At 42.7% G+C, this 24,814-nt stretch overlaps 1 protein-coding gene across 16 annotated transcripts in view; it reads right to left on the reverse strand.

The window, feature by feature from the left end:
• Positions 1-22,838, reverse strand: part of cast (calpastatin) — a 31,344-nt gene extending 8,506 nt beyond the window's left edge. For 3 of the 16 annotated variants that reach the window (XM_079748538.1, XM_079748539.1, XM_079748530.1), the window contains exons 1-13: positions 21,040-21,349; positions 20,530-20,613; positions 5,942-6,010; positions 4,558-4,680; positions 4,148-4,285; positions 3,177-3,329; positions 2,611-2,655; positions 2,424-2,522; positions 2,007-2,087; positions 1,653-1,688; positions 803-889; positions 494-574; positions 97-192 (exon numbers count right to left, since the gene is read on the reverse strand). In XM_079748538.1, the coding sequence (XP_079604664.1) occupies positions 97-192; positions 494-574; positions 803-889; positions 1,653-1,688; positions 2,007-2,087; positions 2,424-2,522; positions 2,611-2,655; positions 3,177-3,329; positions 4,148-4,285; positions 4,558-4,680; positions 5,942-6,010; positions 20,530-20,613; positions 21,040-21,069 (1,122 nt within the window). In that variant the 5' untranslated portion in view covers positions 21,070-21,349. Of the gene's footprint in view, positions 1-96; positions 193-493; positions 575-802; positions 890-1,652; positions 1,689-2,006; positions 2,088-2,423; positions 2,523-2,610; positions 2,656-3,176; positions 3,330-4,147; positions 4,286-4,557; positions 4,681-5,941; positions 6,011-11,467; positions 11,544-16,970; positions 17,112-20,529; positions 20,614-21,039; positions 21,350-21,730; positions 21,882-22,705 lie in introns of those variants that run through there. The other 13 variants (XM_079748542.1, XM_079748541.1, XM_079748535.1 and 10 more) reach the window with 13 other exon arrangements.
• Between the last annotated feature and the right edge of the window lie 1,976 nt (positions 22,839-24,814).

Here is a 24,814-nt window from a genome sequence, read left to right on the forward strand (position 1 = left end):
AAGTGAGGTACAGGACAAAAAGCTAAATATGGTAAGCTAAATTCAATTTGTATGGAGTAATGAATTTTGTGCATGCGTGTGCCAAAGTCTGAATACCTGAGGAGGAGGCGGGGAGGAAAGCGCGCCCATCAGAGAGAAGTCATCAGGGATGGTGTCCATCTTGGCCTTCTTGTCCACAGGGGGAGCGGGACTCTAGGTCAGAGAACAGACCTGTTAGACCTCACTTTGTATAACAAGTCCTAACATTTGCCATTCTCAGTCTGCATATGTATATGTGGTATATGCTAGAGAAGAACTTTACATCAAGCATGCAATCTGAGAAGGTTTCATCTTTTAAAGAATTAGATGACCTTGACACTCTCGGTTGAGCTTGTAAATTGTTTTGAAATGTTGATTTCTAACATCGTGGGACCTGGGAGTGTCCTTTTGCTTAATCTGCGCTCCTGTACATGCCAGGCCGCACTGCATTCCCAGAGGCAAAGGTGTACTGTACCTTGACAGAAGCAGGGGGAGGAGGGGCAAAATTAGAGAATCCAGCGGACAGGGCATTGATGGCATCCACACTTTCCATTTTCTGAAAAAAAATAAACCGAAAGGTGAAGAAGGTCAATTAATGTATTACTGTGACTGGATAGAAAGCATATCCTGCCACCCCAACTAAAATGAAAATGTCCAAGTTGTTACTTTCAAATTGCTAAGGAGTACAACAAGTATTTGTTGTACATTCAAAGCTACCTAAACGCTGAGTAAAGTGCTAATTAATCAGCTTAGACTGCGGAGCAACAATCGTGCTGTAACCAACCTCTTGTGGGGCCTGCGGGGGAGCGCTGGGGGCGGTCGTGAAGCCGAAGCTCAGGGAGTCCAGGGCCTCGTCAGTGCTCATGGGCTTCTGGAATGGAAACGAAAAACATTAACCCATCGTTAGTACATCGAGTCATCGGTGAAGCAGACCAGCCCCATATCTCAACTACAACTAAAAATAAAAGGTGGCGACCAGTAGGGGGCATGTCAAACCCAGACAAAGCAAACATAATGCAAACCAGCGGCATGTAGAAACACTGGAGGAAAAGTACAGACACACCCATGATACATTCCAGAAAACCCAAATAACAACTTCAAAAGAAACATTTCAGCGAACGCACCGTTTCGAATCGACTTGTCGATCGTCGTACTCTCGAGGGTAACGTTGAAAAGTTAAACAGTTGAACTACAACCTGGAACTTGCTTAAGCAAGTAATCAAAGCAAGCAGGCAGAGTGAAGGACAGGAAAGAGGCATCATGGGTGTAGGCTATGATGCAAATATAGGTGTGTATTGTGTGAATATACTCTATACTTAGTTTTATGTACGTAGGGGGCAACTGCTTCAAACCACATCAACATCCTACCTTTGGCAGTGGAACCTCTCATGTTGTTTGTATGAGCGTGCCCACTGCATGCATGTGTTATGTTAGATGGTTTGGGGAGGTGTTTGCTCCAGAGAGAGAGCCAAAGGGTCGATGTACTGAAGGTGGGTCCTGCTTTTTGTTTTGCAGAACCAACACCCTACGCAATTATGCAACATTCCTCACTCTAGAGGAACCAGAGTGTCAATGACGGGGTCATAGAAACAGTGTGCGTGTGTGTGTGTAAGCCGAATGGTGATTCAACTTACCGGCACATCCTTTGGCTTGACGTCTGTGGCAGTGGGCTGCAGAACACGCACACACACACACACACACACACACACACACACACACACACACACACACACACACACACACACACACACACACACACACGTCATCAATATATTATACATTACAGCAGTGAATGTGCTATGTAATGCATAATGATAACAATTATACTTATAATCATAATCATCAATCCAATTGTTTATATTTCAGGTATTTATTTATATACGATTCATAGCAGCATTTAAAAGGTCCTATCGTCTCTCAGCTGTACACCGGCAGTGTCATTCTTCCAAGTTACACTCAACATTAGGACTTCAGAGTATTTAACTGACCATGTTTTCATATCTGTAATTGGGAGGCAGTGTGTCTTCTCTCTCTCCACACAGAACCCCCTTCTCGGCTGTTACCCCATGCTGTGAGACATGCATAACACAGGTTGAACGGGCCAAACCCACACAAGGGCTTCTCAAACAAGAACAGAATGCAGTGTTTTTAGTGGGCTTTACACTCACAACCACACAAAGAAAGAACAAAAACACCTAGCAAAACACAGACACCCTTACTGACATTCAAATCGACATTCTCGCAGACAGGCACGTGTGTACAACAAACAGAGACACACATACAAACACAATCACACAATCTGTGTGTTTGTGTGTGTGCTTGTGCTCACACCACACACACACACACACACACACACACACACACACACACACACACACACACACAGACACAGACACAGACAGTACCTCGTGGACCTCTGGGCCAGTGTAAACAGGCTCTGGCGCTACGGGTCCGACAGTGGGCAGACTGCTGGCTAGGGCATCGAAGGGGTCCAGAGCAGGTGCCTGCACATGCATTAAATGTGACGCTGAAGCAATAACACAACCCGACACAACACCATGCTCTTCAAACGCAGTGAACGTGCTACTTTACCTCTTTTGCAGCCTTGGCTTTCGGGGGTGCGACCTCCACCTGCACCTGCAGGACAGAGCCTTTGGATTAGGTAAACTATAATTGTTGCTCTCCATGTGTTTGTGCCCAACAAACACACACACATTGTGTTTGCTGATGGCTCACAGTATGGGTCTTGATAAAGCAGCATTTACAGAGCATGATAAAGCTTTCAAAGGGGTGTGTGTGTGTGTGTGTGTGTGTGTGTGTGTGTGAGTGAGTGAGTGAGTGAGTGAGTGAGTGAGTGAGTGAGTGAGTGAGTGAGTGATTTATAAATTAAACTTTGAAAAGGTGCAATGGCTGTTGGTGAACAGAAAGCAAGGATGTATTTCTCATCGCTGTGCTTCAACAAAAATGGAACAATGGTCCCTCTAAAGGATCTGATTGTTCCTCTTTATCGCTGGTGTACTCTTCACATACAACCCAAATGAATACATTAATCACACACACACACACACACAGACATGCAAACAAGCACACAAATTGGGTGCAAGAAAGAAGAAGATCCCCCACCACCAGCACCATGGATGTCTAAAGGAATCGTCTACCTTCTGTGCAGGCTTTGCCACCTCCGGCTTCCCCTTCTTAGACACTCCCACTGCAGCAGCAGCTGGGGTAACAGCCCCAGCTGGCTGGGCTGCTTTGGCAGGATCTGCTTGAGGCATGTCTCTGACTGGTGGCTTGGTGGTGGGTGCAGCGCTCTACAACGTAACAAGTGTGTTGTCCCATTTAGATCGAACATAAAGCTTGGGATGTTTTTAAGAAAATACCCAGAAAGCGTAGACGAAACGCTTGTGTCGCTAGCGTGCTCGAAATAAGATTCAAACAGATGTGAAGTTGGAGTGAGGGAACACAGAAATAGCACAGCGTGGGTTCATCTTTCACAAGCCTGTGTCATCACCCACTTAATGAAGGGGAACAGTTTGACCCCCCAGCCGGATGTAGCACAGAGAGATGAGAACACTGGGGCCGCATACAAGGCACACATTGAAACACTGGGCCTTTCTATTCTTGTATTCAAGCCAAGCCACTAGAATAGTCCTGTGTACCTGGACTGGCTGAGTGCAGGGACAGTTGCAAAAGGCTTTCCCTCAGAAAAAGACCAGAAGAGTGCAGAAAAAGCTGAGGAACAAGAGAACAGCTCCTTTCCAGACCGACACCAAACTCAAGTTCCCCGGTAGAGAAATAAAAAGTGCAAAAGCAAACAGGCATCTCGTAAGACATCAGTAGCCATCCCTGCTTTCATGGGACATCAGTGACCATCTCTGTCAGAGTAAAGCAAAGATGGACGATTTTTCTGAGATCAAAGAGTGTGCTTATATGGACAATGAGGTACACTTTTCAGAGTGGCAGCGGCAAAACTCAGCGAGGCGAAGAAGCCAAGAAGAGAAGAAAAAAGCCCAGAGATGACTTGAGAACGACCAATAGGAGGGTTGAAACGACCAGTGACAAGCATTCCTCGCAGTGAGGGCCAGTCCCCACAGGGAAGGCCAGTGCTGGACAGCGGAGAGTAGTGTACCTTGGCAGGCTCTTTAGCAGTGGGCTTAGCCTGGGCTGAAGATGCTGCTGTCCCTGCAGACATCGTGGCTCTGGGAGTGCCAGAGGGTGGAGAAGGTGTAGCAGCAGCTGTGGCATTCACTTGTGAGACCGGTGGAGTCTACAAACGTACAACCGAAACCGTTACCATCACCATAGCAACCATATTTCGCGAGACACACAACGCCAATCAACCACCAAACAGATTGTTTTTTTAGCTGCCATGAAGCAATTGATAAGCTGTTAAACATCCTTAAGTAAAACTTAATATCAACTGCGCTTTTTCTTCTTGGTCAATTTATGACCCATCCTAGACTCCAACCACTACTCTTGCCTGCCTGACCAAAGTGACCCACAATAGGAGAGCAAGCGAAGGTGTGTTAGGACGTTTACCTTGGATGCAGTGTTAGTGCTGCCCCTTGCCGGGGCTGACATGTCAACAATGGTCGCGCCGGGAGAGGACATGTCAATAGAAGTAGCGCCAGCAACTCCGCGGTTAGCCGCAGAGCGTGCAGTCTATGAACCGACAAGTGGGTTATTCAGCATGTACAAAAACAAGTCTGCTCAAGTTGTTAGTTATGTTAATCCCAAGGCAGAAGCACGTGCCAATGAGTGACCTTGTGCATATCTGAACTAATTAGCTCTAAGCAGAGAGCAGAGACAGGTCAAAGTTCATCGATATCAGAGCCCAAAAGCAAAGAAAATATCCATGACAGAAGGATGTAAAGGTTTGGTTTTCAGCCAATGACATGTTGAGAAGGTGTGGCAAGGAAAAATGAAAGAAGGTTAGGGGCGGGTTTAATGGACGCGGCGTGACCCCCACACAGCAGGGAACGAGGAGAAGGCAGTCCTAACACCATACAGCTAGCCCTCTTGAAACAGGAAGCTCTCAGGCTCTAACATGTCTACATCTGCCGTGGCTTTGGTCTGCCCTTTTGCTGCGGTTACGACAGAGGAACCTCCTCCTGTTGATACACTGCTGGGGCTGGCACCGCCCGTTGCTACGGCAACAGCAGCATGTTGGCTAGCCATACCAGAAGCTGATGAAATCTGCTAATGTACAGTATCAGGTAGCAAAAAGGTTCATGGAAAATATGTTTAAAGCCTAAATCTATATAGCTTCATGTTAACTATCTTGTCGTGGGTTGGTGACAGTGAAAGATCAAAGCTGTGAATATATGAAAATATAACAGTTTGGGCCTCTAGCTATCTATTTTTTTTGAATTCCCTGTTAAGAGGGAATTGTGGTCATTTTTGTTTACCACTGTAAACAAAAAATTCCATTTTCTCAGAGCGAGAGAGAGAGAGAGAAATTTCCATTTTTGTTTTGATCACTTCTATTTGGTTTACTGCTTTACTTGTAGTAAAGTAGTAAATTAGCTTTACTACTTGTAAATACCAAATACCTGGTATTTGCCAGTACCTGCTAAATACCTCCTGGGAGATGGGGGGTTCCCCAGTGGTGGAAGAATGGAAGGAAAGGTTCCTCTCCCGTAAAGTAATCGCATGCAAGGCCCATCTAGCCCGGAGACAATAACATTTCTCCACAAAGTCCGGCTTTGCACAAATAATCAAACAACGCCGAAACGGCCGACAATTGCTGTTCAAGGCCCAGATAAGGCAAGAGGTCAGAGGTCGGCCTGCCTGAGGACCAGGCATGTTGAACCAAGTGCCAGAAACTCAGAAAGGAATGGACCCATCACACAGGAAATGAAAAGCTTGGGTTTTGTTAAGACAGAGACAGAGAGACAGTCAGACAGACAGATTGTCCTCATACCTCAAACTGTGAAGGCTTCACAGTGGTGACCTGAGCCGCAGGACTGGGAGTGGTCTGGCTGGGCTGCGACTATAGACAGAGAGACACCCAGACAGACAGACAGATGGAGAGACAGAGAGAAAGAGAGAGAGACACAGACAGACAGAGAGACATAGCAAGAGGGTAAATGGATTGTATTTTACTTACACATAACCTGGCTGCTGCAATAATTACTTAACAAAACACAGCACGGTAACAACAGCAACTTTGAGGAATACTAAAATCCATGCAGCAACATCCTGGCTGGCAGCAAAGAGAAAAGATGCTGTGAACAGAGGAGTCACAACAATCACACAACAGGGGGCTGTCAGTCGGTCAAACAAACATAAACACACAACAGTAAATGTTGATAGAACAGCACAAACATGCCTCATCTAACTAATGTTGTTGTCTAGTGAGAAGAAGTGTACGTGCTTCCTTAGGGACTTGAAATAGACCAGTGACATCCTGAGTTTATCTAGCCTCCTGTTGCGTTCTACAGGTACGCATCACTCTGCTCTAGACACTGGGAGATAGGAGTGTTTGATTTGTAGGCAACAACCAAACTAGTTTGACCGGATACGGTTAGCTTTGATATCGTGCCATGGGCTAATGGAACCACAGGGAAAACTAACACCCATCAGCTACATGCCATGTATTCTACTGTAAATTACAGGCCAACAGGCTAATTTAAGAGGATATTTTCACCAACATAACATTCTGTTTGTCAAATAGTTTATGGATTTTATTGTGGAATTTGTACAAATACAAATTAGAACCCGTATAGTGTGTGTGTGTGTGTGTGTGTGTGTGTGTGTGTGTGTGAGCATTTACAATATGATCAATAGAACCGAGCCAAAGCCATTCAGATAATGTGAATTAAAGGGCTGACCCAGCCCTCTCTGCCCCACTAATCTCACCATGATGTCATATCTTGTATGACAGAATTGTTGAATGTATTTTTAATCATCGGTTTCCTCCTATCAAAGTGCATCACAGCAATGTGAAGTATAAGTCATAGTATATGTCTCATCAGGATTTGAGCGTTGGATGGAATAGTGATTGGGTGGTTCCCCCTTTAGTGTTTTTTCCCCTGACCACACTGATAAGACAGGTTCATAAGTTCACATTGTTTTGTAATGCATGTCGCAAATCCATTCCTGCTTTAACTTCAACACTTTCGGTTCCAATGTATTCATCGGCGTCAGAGAAACAGAGAGATCTGTGGACACCATCCTGCCCTTCCCTTCAGACATCTGCATGACTCTTCTCTTCGGAGAAGGCTTTCGGCCAAGAGTGTCTGCAGTCTGCATTGTTTACATTTTCCTTTCCCACTTTCTTTCCTTTTTCTATTTGTTTCATCTTGCCCTACATTTCTCAGCCTACCCAACTGGTAATGATGCTTGTTACTGTCAGTTGTCAATAAACACATTTTGGTTGTAGTTACTTTAGTTATCATTCAAAACCTGACTGACAATCATTTCAGACTCGTCCTTAAGGCATGACTATTCTCTTCAACATAGTCATCCTGATCGGCCCTGCTACATAAGTGTCTAAAGCAGGCTAGCTGTCAGGCCTAACCTGTTTCACTGGCTGTGGCTGAACAACTATGCATTAAGCCTACCAGTGACATCAACAGGGTGGAGAGGAGGACGCAAGGAAAAGGAGTGGATTCAAAAAGTCTTGAATAACAAGACACCTTCTCCCCCAAATCACTGATAAGCGACTAAAACAGCCCGTATTCTGGTGGTGTTGCAACCTCAGCATTGGCCCACAACTGAAGTGATGGAGTCCCTGAACAACACATGAGTCACAACATCCTTCCTTCCTCCTGCAGCAGACCGTGTCTAGTGCTGTGTCTTCTGACCTACCTCCTGCCTTCTGATGTCCTACTGATTAAATACATACTGTACATAAAACATATTGTGGACTTCCATGGGGCCTTCTGTAGCATTATAGGCTTTAAATGTATGTTATACTGTGCACCCAGAGGGTTAGTTAGGGTTAGGGAGTCACCCCTATTAAGATTCACTTTTATTATCCCTCTGTTTGCAGAGGTAAATATTGGTGGATACTAGGCAACTAGGAACATTCTAACAGAGACTTCAAGAAGTAAGAATGAAACAAACACACAGGTTTCATATTCCTGAAAAAGCTGATAAAGGTAAAAAAACGCCACTTTTAAAACGTGACAAAGCGAAAAGCTAGCATACTTTCCCTTTCCAAAATAAACAGTCAATAGGACACCCACGTGACTCACAAAAAAACACTCCTTGTGAGGAGCAAGTAGTGATCTCTCTCTCTCTCTCTCTCTCTCTCAACCTATTTAAAATCAACTCTATAAAACGGTCTGTGTAAGTTGAAACAAAGAGGAAGATGGCAGGGTTTCATCAGATCATGTGATGGCTTAGGGCTTTGGAACCCAGTGGAATGTTTCAGTCTGTATGAGTTTATTCTCATACAGTCAATCCCTGGTATCAATTGATCATTTCAAGGGACTTTGTAGCAACCCATTTGAACCCATATTTCAGCCAATATCTCGAACAGACCCCTGGCAAACACATGGCCACACAGCACAATAGCAAACTGAAGCCTGAAGTCAGTAAAGGCATATATTATTTTTGGCTAACCTCTGTGAGATTCACCGCGACTGAATCCATCATACAATACAAAAACACAACTTATTTCAAGCATGTTGTTATTTTAATAGTACCAGGGACAACCCTGCTCTGTCTTTATGTCTCAGCGTCAACATGGACAGGTTGGACTGGTGCTTACCGGGAACCACCCAAACAAGCAAGAAAGACACACAAAGAGAACACCACGTTGACGTGCTTTTACTCAATGCTGTCAAGGAAGAGTCAAAACACACAAAGCAACACAGTAGGATGGGTGACTGGAGTATTAGAGAAAACCATCTTGAGAGGCACATAAACAGTACTCTTTTCGGTGTTAACTGATAATGCTCCTCTCCCTTGAAAGTAAGTGATGATGAATATAGAAGGTGCTGTTGACCTCTTTCTCGGCCGCCTTTGGCCTGACTATAATGACATGCTGTCCGAAAGGGATATTCCAGGGATGGTCATAAACTGTCAAATAAGCTGGCTAACTAGCTCAGATAGGTGACATTGTGGTTGTTAAGTTTATGGTGGAGCCAACGTTGGCCACAGCTTTTCAGAGAGTTGAATACTCATACTCAATACTCAATTCATCTCATGTGCAATTCCATGCGGGGTAAATTTGACTGTTCTCTCACTGTTTATCCTTTGTTCGATAATTAGACGCTTGTGTCCTGCTAGACCTAGACTATAAGAGCCCAACAGACCTCACAATGCAGTCACACCGGTACCTGCTTGAAATAAGCTCTGGGCAGGGGAAGGGCCCGGTAGGTCCCAGCTGTCTGGTTTGAAAAGGCATCATGAATATTCAATATTTGTGATCAGGTAGATAAATTATATATCAATCGACAAGAGTATACGTCGGTAGAAAGGCAAAAAATAAAGTTAAAAGAATAAACAAACGACAAAAAAACGAAATGGTAAACGCACACAGACACATACTCTACATATTGCGGTATGGCCTCTATAAAAATCATCCACAAGCCCACCTCGTCTGACCCTGGATCCCCTCAGTATTTACTCATCTCTACAAAGTTCCCCGTAGTCACGCAGAGCTTTGTAAAGCCCAGAACAATAAGCTGAGAATGGGCATCATAAGAGTTAAAAACATCCCAGTGTCAATCTTGCAGAAGAGTGAGGAAGTGGAGGATTCAGGGGTCAAAGGTCAGCCTGTGCCTTGTGATGGAGTAAGATGTAGTTGAAACGGCGCTGCGTTTCACGTGGCACATACATGTACTGTATGACACTAAACGTACCACTACAAACCAGATTAAAAAACGTCTCGCTGTTCTGCATGGCATGCAAGAACAAATACACTCCACACACACACACTCCATAAGGCTGAGGGCTAATGTTTTTTATGACTTAGATAAAACGACAGCAACCTGACTGTCAACAGTGGATGCCCGTACGGCCACATTAACAAGATGGCCTTAATAATAGCTTGGACTTTTTCGCCACCGAAGTACGGGTGCCTAAAATAGACGCATATATCGTTTTATCAAACCAAAGGTCAGGCATCTCGACCCAACTGATCTAGCCGAAGGACAAAGGCTAGCAGACATACAATATGGGACCTTAAAACTAGGTGTGTGTGTGTGTGTGTGTGTGTGTGTGTGTGTGTGTGTGTGTGTGTGTGTGTGTGTGTGTGTGTGTGTGTGGGGGGGGGGGGGGGGGGGGGGGTTGCAAGCAATACACAAAGCTACACAACTAATTGCCCGATCCTGAAACAACAACAACAACAACCTCATTCATAACATGCAAGTCTCTTTGTCTCTTTTCCCATACAAACGTCACACCTTTCGCCCAGAGCATTTCACCCCAACAATGGAGATAAAAGCAACTGCTTCACCTCTCAGGGCCTGGTTCTTAAAACTGGTGACTAATACCAAGCCCCACCCGCTTCCCCACAAACAGAAGCATGTGAAGAGAGCCAGGGAGCATGGTTCTGTCCTCAGCTTCAGCCAGGACTTTAAATAGCTACTTGACAACTAGATGCTTGGTGGTGTATATGAAAATGTGGATGACCTCACCCTTGCACATTAACGAATGAGAGGAAAGGTAGACTGCGTCACATCTCAATTGGAAGAACAAGCCAGGTATCTGGAAGCATTCAGGGACTCAAGAAATTAGACTTTTGAATGGAAATGTTGATATGGGGCATGACCAGGATTAGTGTAGTTATCAGTGGTGACCATCAAAAGATTTCATCCAACCACAGTATCACTTTTTATAGTAAATCTCTATGTTATTTCATGGCCCTTCATGCTTTCATGCAAAGTAAATTGCACTTTGTAAGTGTGTGTATATACATGTTTTACTGTCTACTTGCTGAATAAAAACAAATTAAATATTCTTTCAGGAGAGGACGGTTTTTTACTAAGAAACAGCAAAACAGTGGTTACTGCTCAGAGCTTTATGAGGGCATAGAGTTGTACTGCTCCATGGAGACCAACAACAGACCCTCTGCTCAAGATAACATGACCACATGACCCGTTATTCGACCAATAAGCATCTAGACCAATAGACCAACAACATGAGATATTATATCTGACGCATGGCACAAGAAGAGCTGAGGAAATGATCTGCGACTGGCATCTTGTGTGAGGACACAGTTGATGAGTTCTCTGAAAAAGTTTCTTCACTTTCCTTGAAAGTATCTAGCTACGTTGATAAAAATAACCAGATTGTCACTCACTCTTGATCCGCACACACATTCTATATTAAAGATGTTTATGAGATCATTAGTTGCTATGATCTTGTCTAAGTCGTCAAAACGTCCCAAAGCATCAGTCAGGAAGCCAATGATACTTCAACTGGAAAAAAAACATTGCACATAACTGTTTTACTTTAACATGAAACTTTCAGGGGAAACTGTGTGGGTACATACCATATGTTTGAGTGTGTGTCCTTTATGTAAAGGTCTCTATATATCCGAAAGCCTTTGATTCCCCAGTCGTAACTCTAGTTGGTATATACACGCCCCAGAAGTGAAAAATCTATTGCCCCACCCACTGGAACCAGCCCAATGAGCCTGTGATGCTTAAGCCCCTCCTCCCCTCTCATGCTGCTGAACAGAAGTCTCTTTATGATTGGACAAGCAGACCGCACAGAGCCCGCCCGCTCCTCATAGCAGGCCAGGAAAATAAATACGCTGTGTTAGTTTCCATGCGTTGAAGAAAACTTCTGGTGGAAACTTGTCATTGTGTGTGTTGAGGGGAAGTGGGAGGGTCCTGCTTTGATAACAGACACCCTGAAAATGCAGGAAGGGGATATATATATATATATATATATATATGTGTGTGTGTGTAGAAAATGCTAGTTGTACAGCAGAAATAGGAACAAGAGTTGGGGAATCAGGTATAAATGATGACAGGGCAATTACGAATCCAAACTAGCAAGCTTGTTTGGCAAAGACAGGGCGTGTCTGGTAGTCACTGCTTAGGAATCTAGACTGCAAAGCCACACTGACACGAGAGAGAGCGGGGGTGAGAGGGAGAGGAGAGAGAGACAGAGCGGGTAAAAGGAGAGCAAGAACAGAGGGAGAGAGAGAGAATGTGTCACCATCCAAGTTGTTAGCTATGAATGCTTTAGAGTGAATTGATGCAAGGCTTAAAACATTACACTTTAGAAGTGCTGTTCTTCACTTTACAAGTCTTCAATGTGATTACAGTACCGAGATTCAAAGCCAAGAAAGACAGGAAACAGAACTGGACTTCTGCCAAAGAGCTTGGAAAAAATAAAGAAAACAATAATAAAACATGGCAGGATGATATATTGCCTAAGGAAGCACATGAAGACCATGATTCCATAGATTAGTTTAAAGTCACCTACTTTTAAAAGTGGGGGTGCTAGAATATAGCCTTTGTCATTAAGTGTAAACAATAAAAATAATGTTGAGAACGGGACACCCCCTTGTGTCCGACATGGTGCAATGCATCTACGTTTGAGTTAACAGTTAAGGTCAGGTAAGATTAAGAGTAGATTAAATGTACTGTCAAGGTCAAAATTTCAAAGTTTATTGTATGGTGATAGATTGATAAATGTATGTTTGTGATTAAGGATGGTTAGGGTTTATATAGGTTTAAAGTTTCAACCACCAGCAGTGGTTGAAATTGGGTATTAGGTTAGAGATGGTTGAATGCTAGTTTTTGATTGTGGGTGGGTCAGTTTGTCATTAGGTAATAGTTTGTAACCTTCAGGTCAGGGTGTGGTATGACAAATGTCTGCGACAGAATAGATAGGAGGAAAAGCAATACATCATGGAAAGTCTGTGTGGTCACACCCATGTACCACTTTAGTATGTCAGTGAAACTTCCAGTTTCCATAGCAGAGGTCGACAAAGTACAATGAGTTGATCTGGATAGCTGACCATACAGATGTTTTAAGGGTTATAGATAGCAAGTCCATGGTGGATTATGTAATTTTTTTTTATGCATATTAATAGATATACATTTTCCACAAGGGTTTGGTAAATTAAAGTATAATTTCATTTACTGGCTTGTTGATCAATATAAATGTATTCAAGGTACCAATCGTATCACCATGAGGAGGTACCCAGACTCCAAATAATGTCAAGTTGTTTCCCGATGAGAGGCAGAGTATTTTATGTGTCCTCGTTCCTCAAACCTTGACGTTTAAAAACACCCTAACATAGACAAGCTATCAGACCCTGGATGACAACATGGTGTGTGTGTGTGTATATGTGTATGTGTATGTGTGTGTGTGTGTGTGTGTGTGTGTGTGTGTGTGTGTGTGTGTGTGTGTGTGTGTGTAAAATTGCGTCTATTCTGTTTGTTTTGAGTCTGTTCCCATGGTAACATGTTTCTCTGTTGGCCTTAGTACCACAATAAACTAGTCCAAGGGAGTGGCCATTCAGAAGACGTATTAATAAACAATTAATTGTATGTGTTTGTGATATAGCCTTGCAATCACAGAAAATAACACATATGCATTACTAAGCATTAGTTTTACATATAAGCAGACCTTTAACCATATGAAACGATAATCTTATATATGATAAACTCAAACATATTAGTCTGCCAGATATACAACTCAGCTCAGATCAAATAAAAGCTTTTACAACCTGTAAACTGTCATTTCTCAAACTCCCATGCAATAAAGTGCACAAGGGCCATAACTCTACTCTGTACTCTTTTCAAATATGATTTACTCGCTGAAAATGATAATAGAACTCTGGGAATTCAAGTGGGAAGTCCAAGTTAGAGTTAACATATCTTGCAGAACCACACGCTCAACATCAAGAAACCATTATCTGTCCGGCAACAGCCAATCAAATGCCGATGTTGTGATGTCATGAGGTCATGCTTCACATCATACATTCTTCCAACTACTTATGTCATGTGAACACTCCCTCAACTCCAAGAAAAACTGCAATTCAAATGCGTTGAAAACAAAAAGATTGATTTGTATGTCTATTTTTTAACTCTCCCGTTAGCTGTCATTCATTCGTGATGCAATAACCCGGTGTAGAGGTTGTAGTGTTAGCATCAACACCCAAGGGTTATCTCGAGTAAAGCAGGTATAGGATTTCTGTAGTACTCATCCAGTACCCTCTCCCATGCTAAAGTTAGCACCGTATAGGCTATCATATGTTCAAAGTTATTCCCTGCGCTACAACAGACCACAGGTCAACACGGAACCATTTCTCACCTCATGAGACGCTAGGTCTTGCTTATACTATAAATCTCAAAAATATAAATAGAAAACGCAGAGTTGGAAACACAGTATCAGATAAACAACCTGTTCGGGGTAGTCAATATTGACGAACAAAAACACAAATCACCTCATGAATGACCGGACCAACAGCTTCTAGCTACTCTCTCTCCCCAGCTTGCTACAGCTGCATTCCATCACTGACCCCTCACCTGTTGCACCCCTATGCCAGATTACAGCGGAATGTAAGAGATAAGAGCATTAGGATTCCTTCATGCTCATATCTCTTTCTATACTGCTCTGACTTTGTGCATTAACAATGGTTTATGATTACGTCATGGGTGTTACTATTGCATAAGATACATGCTGGAGTCATCAGCTTTTCCTGAAGCACAGAAGACTTGGGAACGATTGTTGTTAAGATAGTTGTGCTGTCTGACAGCAGCCCTAGTGGCTCTTCAACATGTACTCCTTCAGACTTCTCTACAATATTACATTTTTACAACAGGAAAAACCTGTTCAATCAGAAGAGATAATAAGTTCACACCAGGCTCACCCTGAACTGGGAGACACACATCCCTGCCAAAGCCGTCAAATGGAAACACAGGTCTTATACATTATGGAGACACAGCAGAATCACATAACACAACAACGAAACTGGTGTTCGGAAGCAGAAAGCACAAGTACACGTGTTCAGCATGTTGATACACACGCTTTATTTCAGACGGCTATGAAAACGCACGGATGTTGCACCCACACAACTGCGGCACACACACACACGCACACACACACACACACGGAGGGCATGCACCGGCCTTAATGGTCTGAGGGGGTTCGGTGGGGATTATGTTTGCTGTTTGCCTTTACATTTGAGCGTACACAGTCAGTGCCTTAAGGGTAGGGGTTAGGTATTGATAATTGCAATGTTTGGCAAGTTCTGCCAATCACACAGTGGAGATTTATAATTATTGACCACAATATATATTGTTCATAATATATATTATAATATATATTCTAGAACCTGTTTTGTTCTCTATAGTTTCTTAAATGTTGTCTCTTTTTACTAATAAAGGCTCAAATTTGACCCATGATCTGACCATAAAAACAAGCCCTGGTGATACAAGTTCATAACCAACGTTTTCTGGAGCCAGTCCAAGTGAGCCATGCTTATATGTGCATACGTGTTCTTCTGTTTACAGCCTAGAAGGGATAAGACAGAGTTGACAGGGAAAGCTGATAACTATGGCACTATTGCCTGGCCTGTCATCGTTAGACATTATTGTATGAAGTATGTATAATCTAGACATGTTTCCTTAGTGGACATTTCCTGTAAGCCAAACATCGAACAGTAGAGGAATGTTGTCATTTGGGAGACTTGACCGTTCATTGACAGTACAATCAAGACACAAAATCTTCTCCTGGGCTGTATAACGTACTCATTTACCCTCCTATCTCCGCTGATGGTGGAGGTAACGCTTGCATTGACAAATACACTTTGGAAAGATTCAACCTAAGCTTGGATACTCCGATACAGTAGCAAACAAATCCAAAAACCCAAGTCAATACCTGTTTAACTTTGTGAAGTCCCCACGCTGCCCTTTCACAATAAACCTCTTGTCTCTACATGACACTGTAACTCTGTAAACACTGTGCACGGTAATACACAAATAATAAAAACATGCTTGTCGTCATGAAAACACAATGTCAATGGTTTGCTTGCTGTTAAAAGACACAACTGGTGTGAGCAGTGATAAGGCCCCTCGACAACAGGGCCCTTGTCTACTTGTCTGCCTTGGTTGCAAAGGCTCACGTTGAGCATACGCACTCCTACCCTCCCTGAGTCTGACCGAGAAGTCCTCACATTCCTCGTCTCCTCCCAGCCCAGCAGAGAGCCAGAGAGAGAGCAAGGGAGAGAGAGAGAGTGAGACAGGGAGACAGAGAGAGAGAGAGCAAGGGAGAGAGAGAGAGAGCGTGAGACAGGGAGAGAGAGAGAGAAAGCAAGGGAGAGAGAGAGAGCGTGAGACAGGGAGAGAGAGAGAGAGACAGGGAGAAAGAAAGATAGAGCAAGAGAGAGAAAGAGAGAGACAGGGAGACAGAGAGAGAGAGAGCAAGGGAGAGAGAGAGAGAGAGAGAGAGTGAGACAGGGAGACAGAGAGAGAGAGCAAGACAGAGAGAAAGAGAGAGACAGGGAGACACAGAGAGAGAGAGCAAGGGAGAGAGAGAGAGTGAGACAGGGAGACAGAGAGAGAGAGAGTGAGACAGGGATACAGAGGGAGAGAGAGCAAGGGAGAGAGAGAGAGAGAGAGAGAGAGACAGATAGACAGAGAGAGAGAGCAAGAGAGAAAGAGAGCCAGACAGACAGGGACACGGAGAGGGAGAGGGAGAGAGAGAGCAAGAGAGGTGGTGGTCTGACTTGAAACACTGCCAAAAAAGTCTACCCTCTGACGTGCCTTCCCGTATAAGTCCTTTTGCTAAACTAACAAAACACATTTCAACTTGCAGCAACTCTGTGATTTTAACAGTTGCAAATAAGAAATTAAAAACAAAGCCATTCTTTTTGTACTAACACCAAAGAAAACTTTCTCATCAAGACACTCCAGCCCGGCAGGACTTGAACATGATGTTCTGATAACAACACAAGACTGAGACCGGGACAGACAGACATAGGGACGGAATCAGACAGACACATACACAAACACACACACAGACACACACACCTGCTTCTCCACGGCCACGTCCAGGAGGTCCGGGTTGTCCCGGTTGGGACCCCGGATCCAGCTCAGTATCTGGCCCATGTCAGCTGTAAGTGTTCCGCCCGCAAGTGTGAGCCTCTAACTCTACTGTGTCCGCTGCAGCATGCTCCCCACACACACACACACACACAAACAGGGTAGGCTGGGCGGGGAAACTCCCAGGGTGGGTGTGGTCAGGGAGCCGTGGCAGCGGGGCTTACAGATGATTGGTTATAAGGGTTGGGCTGTAAAGTCTCTGGGCTATAAAGGGAACAGGGTCACCCACCCATCACACCCACGTAGACTAAGGGCCACATCTGGGTCAATTCTCATCGTTAACGGATAGGCCTGCTACTGGCACCACACACACAGACACATACACATACACACACATACCTATGTGTATACAATTGCATATGAATGCAAACCTACAGATAATGCATAAGCACAGTGAATCTGACTAGTCTCTTTCTTCAGAACAAAATATTAAAAACAATTTTTCCAATCAGACCACCCCTGCTCCACATTTTGGCTCACATGCTCTCCAGTCTCCAGTACCCCAAGACGAAGTCATAGCAGTCAGATATAAGTTTTGCAATCTGTGTTGACACAAGGGAAGGGCCATGCAGATAGATACACAAAAGTTTCCTATTACAGCTGTATCATCAGAGAGTGGACTTGGGAGTGGACTCTTATCAATATCCAAGTGGGATGACTTCTAGACTTTCTTTCTCCCATGGTATTTCAACAGAACGTTATCTTTGGGGAAATAATTTGGAAAGGACAAACACTTTCACCCAACTATTGAAAAAATGTGCACACTCAACTCTCACTCCCTTCAAAGTTGGAACCAAACCAACCGGCTTAGGACTTGGTCTTTGTGTGAGGGTGATGAGACGAAAATGATTCAATAATTAATTACAATGAGAGTGTGAAAAACAAGAAAAAGGGTGTGTCCTTTGTGCAGAACTCCCACATCCCTCATATTAACAACAGCCATTGCTCCTTCAGAGACAAAACACATTGTTGACTAGTATGCATGCAAACACCGCCGAAAACACTCAGTGAGCGGAAGGGATTGATAGGAACTGTGCTCTGGAGCTTGAATGTCTCAACAAAGGCAATGACATGGCCCTATGAAGTAGTCAGGAGTTCAGTGTGAGAAGCTGTTCCATGCCTCCTACCACTATTGACTGAAAATAATGTAGGGAAGGTGCAGCGTGCATTACATTTATGGCTGTTGGCAGGCCTCCAAGAATGTTCACTGTTCCCTTTGTCTCTCAGGGTAGCTCTTGGGTGTGGTGATGCAAGTCAGCAAACTAGCGTCATTGAGTCACCCTCACAGTGTGCATGTCTCCCAGGTGTTAACTCTTTCTTTGTTTTAGTCTACACCCTTTCTTTAATCACCAAGCGCAGGAAAAAGGTGTGTGTATATCAATTGGATGCCCACCTTGGTGTCAGTGTTGTACCACTTACAGGTCCAAGATCTGAGACCCGAAGGTAAGTGGTGGTGACTGAGGGGGCTTGAGCTTCACCCCTAAGGGTTCACCTCGCTGTTCCCTTAATGTTGTGATATACTGCCGGTGTTATATTTAACCTCAGCAGTAACTCATCTAGTCAACAAAGTAGCGCATGATACAGGTTGTGATAGAGGTTGGGTGGCAGCTGCAATGTGACATTGCAGTTGCCCCGCAGAGGAAGACATCTCTTACAGAAGCAGGGACAGGATTCAAATGTACACATCTAATAGACTCTGAGACAGTGACATCACAGGAACACATCAAAGGGATTGATGCAAATGTTTGGTAGGAAGAGTTTTATACACAACATCAATATAAGGTCATAATTGACGCATATATTGACCTTCGAACATGAAAGTACATTTCTGGGTATTTACATGACATAACATTAGGCTTTTTAGAAAACTATCTGATTTACAATAAGTCTTTGTCCAGCTGAAAGTAAAAAGAAAAGCAAAAATAACAAAATAAAATGTTCATGCCTTTCACACATTCCAAGAGCTGACAATGGGACCCACCCCTGTAAGAGGCACACCTTAAGGGTGCAGGACAGCCCTTGTAGCCTGTAGAACGAGCAATTGCACCCTGGTAAAACACGTGTAGCTGAGCTCTTCATCTGAGGTACTAATTGGGGATGAGTTTGATTGACTTAATTAAAGTTGACAGCTCCAGAGTATCGTTAAGACACAGATAATCACACAATGAGTAGGATAACTGCTATTGCTGGTTCATTATGTGCGCTAAACTAGGGCAAAAAAAGACATTTGACTGGTAATTTGTATCGATTGCGTCTCTAGTCTGGGGACGAATGAGAACACAGTCTGACACCTCATGGAGCATGATGACAGAGCTGTCTGGAAACTCCCTTTTGATCATTTTCTGTATGGTTTAGATTCATCTTTTGACATGAATCTAAACCATGACATCTTTTTACATAGTATATGTATATAGAAAAAGGTGAATATTGTTAAAGATGTTATTAAAATTGTGGAATATGTTATTAGAGGTTTGAACGTTTTTTTGTTATAGGCTACACTATCTTATAACTCATAGGGACCCATACTCATAGGGACCAATACAGAAGTACTAGAAAGTTGTGATACCAGTAGAGGAGACTAAAAAGCGACATGTGTGTTCACACATGTTGTACGCATTAGCAGTACATACAGCTGCAGGTGTAACTGGACCCCTGGCAGAACCGATGCTGCGCGGCTCTATTATTAGGTCCACGCTAATTCTGTCAAGCTACAACTCTCGTGAGCCTATAGGTGAACCACACAACTTGCTACGATCAGCTACAGGTTGTACCAACATTTTGAGCAATACAACTATTTGATCATATGATTTGATGGGAAGCTGTTCAATCAAATTCACAGCATTACATAAAATCACACGAGTAATACTCTTAACATGTATGGTACAAACCCCATACACAAGCATATTTATGTATTGTATATCTTACAGATAGATAAGAAAATGATAAGAAAATATTAAAAATATGTACTTTCTGTGGTACTGGATGTTACCCAACATTCTTTGCATGCACATGAAACAATACACTTATCTATTTTAACTCCAACTTGCACTTTCAACTCTAGATCTACCTATAGGGATCTAAAGACAATAATTGTTAAAGTTGGTATTCATTTCACCAAATATGTTTATAGCTTTATACAACATGTTTCATTAATGACTTGCTGATTCACTTTCCGTTGTCCCCACTAGAGGGCGCCCAGTACAAATTCAACCATGCCATCCATTTTGGTATGAAATATCCTTTCAAATGCAACCAAAACTCCAAACCCCTATTGTTGTATTTCCTCAAATATGATTTTAAAGTTTGGAATGGTAATTTAGACAACACCAATTGTGCAATCGTTGTCAATAGCAACATATATATTATGTAGGAACGTTATGCCATAGAGTATAGCCACTTAAAAAGGGTAGGCCAACTCTATAGGAGATTTTCTCTTTGCGGTGTTCAAAGTTTACATACATACATTAGGTAGGGGTAGAGTGAGTACCTTAACATTAGAAGACAGACTGGAGTAGTAGTTTAGTCTGCTATTCTGATGTACTCCAATTGATGCATGGCCATCTCCTCTATGCTACACCGCCACACAAAACAACAACAAAATCACAGTCCTTATTCTTTCCGTTTATAAAATAACTATAACGTTTTAAGGTTACTTCACTTACATACTGCAAACATTTAACCAAAACAAATATATTCTAGACTTAAGCCAACAGTCTACTACTTTATTCCAGTTTAAAACCAATTGGCAACAAAGTGTACACTATAGCCTAATTATAAGTATACATATAAACTTAAGTAATTAAAAAAAATGACATGGAAGCTATACATTGATTAATGTATAGCTAATGTATAGCATGATTCGATGAATAGTTTCATAATTAACTTCTAACTTTAACTTATAACTATCTAACTTTTTTTAAATCCTAACATGTATCGCCAGAGGGACTTATAAGACGGGTTAAAAAAAAAAAAAGATGGCAAATATCCATGTACTCACAGTGCTCATCCAATACGCAGCGTAGGCCATTGTGAAACAGAAAAGGCAAAGACCTCCAGGCGAATCAATAAAACACTGTATGAAGTCCTGAACTCACATTCTCACCTCTCCGGTTCTCTACGAATACTTGTATCACCCTGTGTCACTCCCAGGCCAGCTAAAGTAGTTCCTCTACAGCAGCTAGATGCTCTACACAGATAACGTTCAGCCGTCTGAGATGACAACCACTGGCAGCTATCGCTTTGTTTAAGTTATTATTACTGCAGTTGATCTAAGAGCAGCCTCTTCCGTCTCAGGCAAGAGTAGCTAGTAGGCTAGAGTTGGACCAACCCTGGCACATTTGGGTGATGGGTGCAACAATTGGAGCATTGCGCAATTTCTAAAGAAAACACTCCCTAGTTTTTGTCCCCCCCCACCCAATGTTTTTTTTAAGCAAACAGGCATCCTGAAAATGTTGTCTACCAACTTACATATGTCTTTGGTTCATTTTTTATCGGGATGCTTGATCTATGGGGATTTGAACAAGGTGTGGGCATTGCAGTAAATGGCTCGATGCTCGATCCAAAAAGACAGTCGATTAGATACATGCAACATTAACATGCGTGCATGACGCTAGCAGGAAACCAATATATTTAACATACGATAGAACACTTCTCACTCAGTTTAATACAAAACGTATGAGTAAAGTTACCTCGGTGTTTTTTTTGTGATGTCCATGACTTCTTTTTTTGTGGGGCATCTCAGCGGGTGGGTAATACGACTATACAGATTCCCAGATCGACTACCTTGGTTCTGCTCGAGATAAGAGTTTACTTGCCAATGCCTACGCCCGATTTTCTCTTTAGCGCAAAAATGCCCCTCCCGCTGGAGCAGAGTAGTTTCTAGATGGTTGAATGTAATAGGCCATAAGTTTCCGCAGACACAATATTTAAAATATGCATAGATATCAAACGGAACTAGGAGTGTAAACATGAGATGGCATGGCACAAGGGATAGGCTGCTCTTAAAACGGTGTCACACAAAAAAACGATGCATGCTTGTAAAGTGAACATTGCCTTTGAAAGTGAGATCAACGAATAAACTAACTAGTCAGACACTTCTGTCTGACTCCATGTAGATTATGTTAGCAAGATTTGTTTGTATTTTCCAGGCCTACATGTATGGGGTAGAGAGGATAACATTGTTGAAGTCGGCAGTGCGCTTCCTTATATGTAGTTACGTGGTGCAACACTGGATGTGTGTGTTTCGATTACAATTCCCCAGACCCCCGCCCACTTCCCAGGAATTGTTGAATCACCAGCGCATACTGTGTGGTCAATTCCCGCTAGATCAGTGGTAGAATGCTGTACCCCGGTGGAGAAAAGCGGTACTGCCACATGCACTTGCTATAACAAAAAAGAAAAATGCTAATTAAAATATTGTTTACCAAATTACATATTTCTTTGGTTGATTTCGTAGTCCATTCCGAATTGTGCTTGATTTAAATAAAGCTTTGGAACAGTAGGCTATGCAGTAGCCTACATAGGTCGATCGAAATACACCTATCGATTAGATTCGTGCAATACAAACATGTTTGCATGACGTTAGCAGGAAATACAATAACTTAACGATACGACAGAACACTTCTCACACAGTTGAATACAAATCGACGGATGAATAAAGTTACCTCCTTTTTCTTTTTGTGATGTCCATGACTTCTTTTTTTGGGGGGCATCTTTGCGCGTGGGTACGACTGTCCTGATTCCCAGGTCGACTACCTTCCTTCTGCGCGGGGTAATATTTATTTGCCAATGTCTACGCCCGATTTTCTCTTTAGCGCAAAAATGCCCCTCCCGCTACAGCGGAGTAGTTTCTAGATGGTTGAAGGTAATAGGCTATACGTTTCCGCAGACACAATATTTAAATGATAGGTGGATATCCAACGCAACATGAGATGGCGCAATGGGTAGGCTGCGGCTGCTCTTAAAACTGCTTGTGAAGTGAATGTCGCTTTTGCAAGTGAGATCAACGAATACACTTGTCAGACATTCTATCTGACTCAATGTAGATTATGTTAGCTAGATTTGTTTGTATTTTCCAGGCATAATAAGGGGTAGAAGTTAGATGATTACATAGTAGCCTAGAAGTAGGTGGTGTGGGGTCCTAATAGTTACGTGCGACACTGAATGTGTGTTTTGGTTCCCCAGGGCCCATCCCACCACCCAGGAGTTGTTGAATCACCAGCTCAAACTGTGTGACAATTTCCCCCTGGTTAAATGGTAGAATGCTGCCCTTTAGTGGAGCAAGGCGGTACTGCCTTATTCACTTATTTTAAAAAAGATAACCTATGATAATAGTTTGATACTGTCTTTATACTTAACCAGGGACTAACGACCAGCGATTATCCAATGAGTTGCCACTACAATTAATTATAACAGTTTATCCTATGTCTTGTTTGTATGTGCCTGACCACAAATGAAATTCCCTCACGGGAAAAATAAAGTTCTTTGAATTTGAGTTTTCATTGTTTTCTTTCCAAGACCTACAGCTATTTTCGTCAATGATGCCAAAGAAAAATCATAAATGACAGCTTTGTTTAGACAGTAAAGGATGATTGCATAACATTAAACAATAGATAATTGGGAGAAATGTGAAACCCTTGACTAAATGACCGTTACTAAACTCTGCATTACAGTAAGTCCCTTGAATGTTTTGGTAGCTTGCATAACTCAAATCCAATATGAGTCATTTCTTTAGTCCTAATTAGTATGTAGTTTGCGCTCCGGTTGGTTGGTCTGATTGTGACAGTATGCAGTTACCAATTAGAGAGATAACTTTGCATGCCACTTATTAATAACTTGAATCTATGCCATTTCTTGGAAAAGTTTGAGCTATTAATGAACTCCTTTTCATTGCTGCTTAGTGTAATCCCCTAGTAATCGCTGCTAGCCTTTAATATCCTTTGTTTGTAAGACCAGAATAGATCAACGATTCAAGAGGACAATTAAGAGCTTTAAATTCATAAAGTCACCAAATCTTGTTTTCCCTTCCTGGTGCAGAGCTGAAGAATTTAGCCCAAGGCTACAACCAATTGTTCAGGGTGACGAATTGTGGATGGAAGAAAAATGAAATCAAATAATTACACGTCCTGGTGAAAACACAAAGATGTCTGTCTGGTTAACCTTTTTACTGCCTGATAACAGGACGAGTCCCGAGAACCACAACAACCACAGATACTGTATACACATAATGTCCAACTCTATCATATCCGGAGAAATGTCAGTCTAGATGACACTGGGTGACATTTGGGAAGCGTCAGTGAACCATATGATATTCAGGGAGCTCAGTGATGTTCATAATTAAACCAGCTTTCTTACATAGGCCTACAATCTGTTTGCATTTCCACCATCGCACACACACATCGTGTCGCCTATGGTGCTGCTAAAGAAAAGAATGCACTGGCTTTTTACTAAAGTGCAGTGTTTTCTAATTTTAGAATAAATTCATAGTCTGGTATTCCTAGCAGAATTATAAGATAATTGTATGCTGGGGTGAATATTATATTAGCGATAAGAATAAACCCTTTTTTTTGGTGAACAAATGTTTCAGTGTATGAAAACGGCATTAAAGAAGTTAAACCTTGTCACGAGAGCATGTTACCCCTTGCATCCCATGCATATTGGTTCCTCTGCTGGACACTTTAATTCAGCAGCAAACGGCATCCATCATCCAACCGTATCAATCTGTATATTCATTCGGCTAGGGCTGCTTGTGAATAAGGATACAGGGCTTGAGA

The sequence above is a fragment of the Pollachius pollachius genome (genome assembly GCF_949987615.1).
Source record: "Pollachius pollachius genome assembly, chromosome: 12".
Classification (NCBI taxonomy): Eukaryota; Metazoa; Chordata; class Actinopteri; order Gadiformes; family Gadidae; genus Pollachius; species Pollachius pollachius.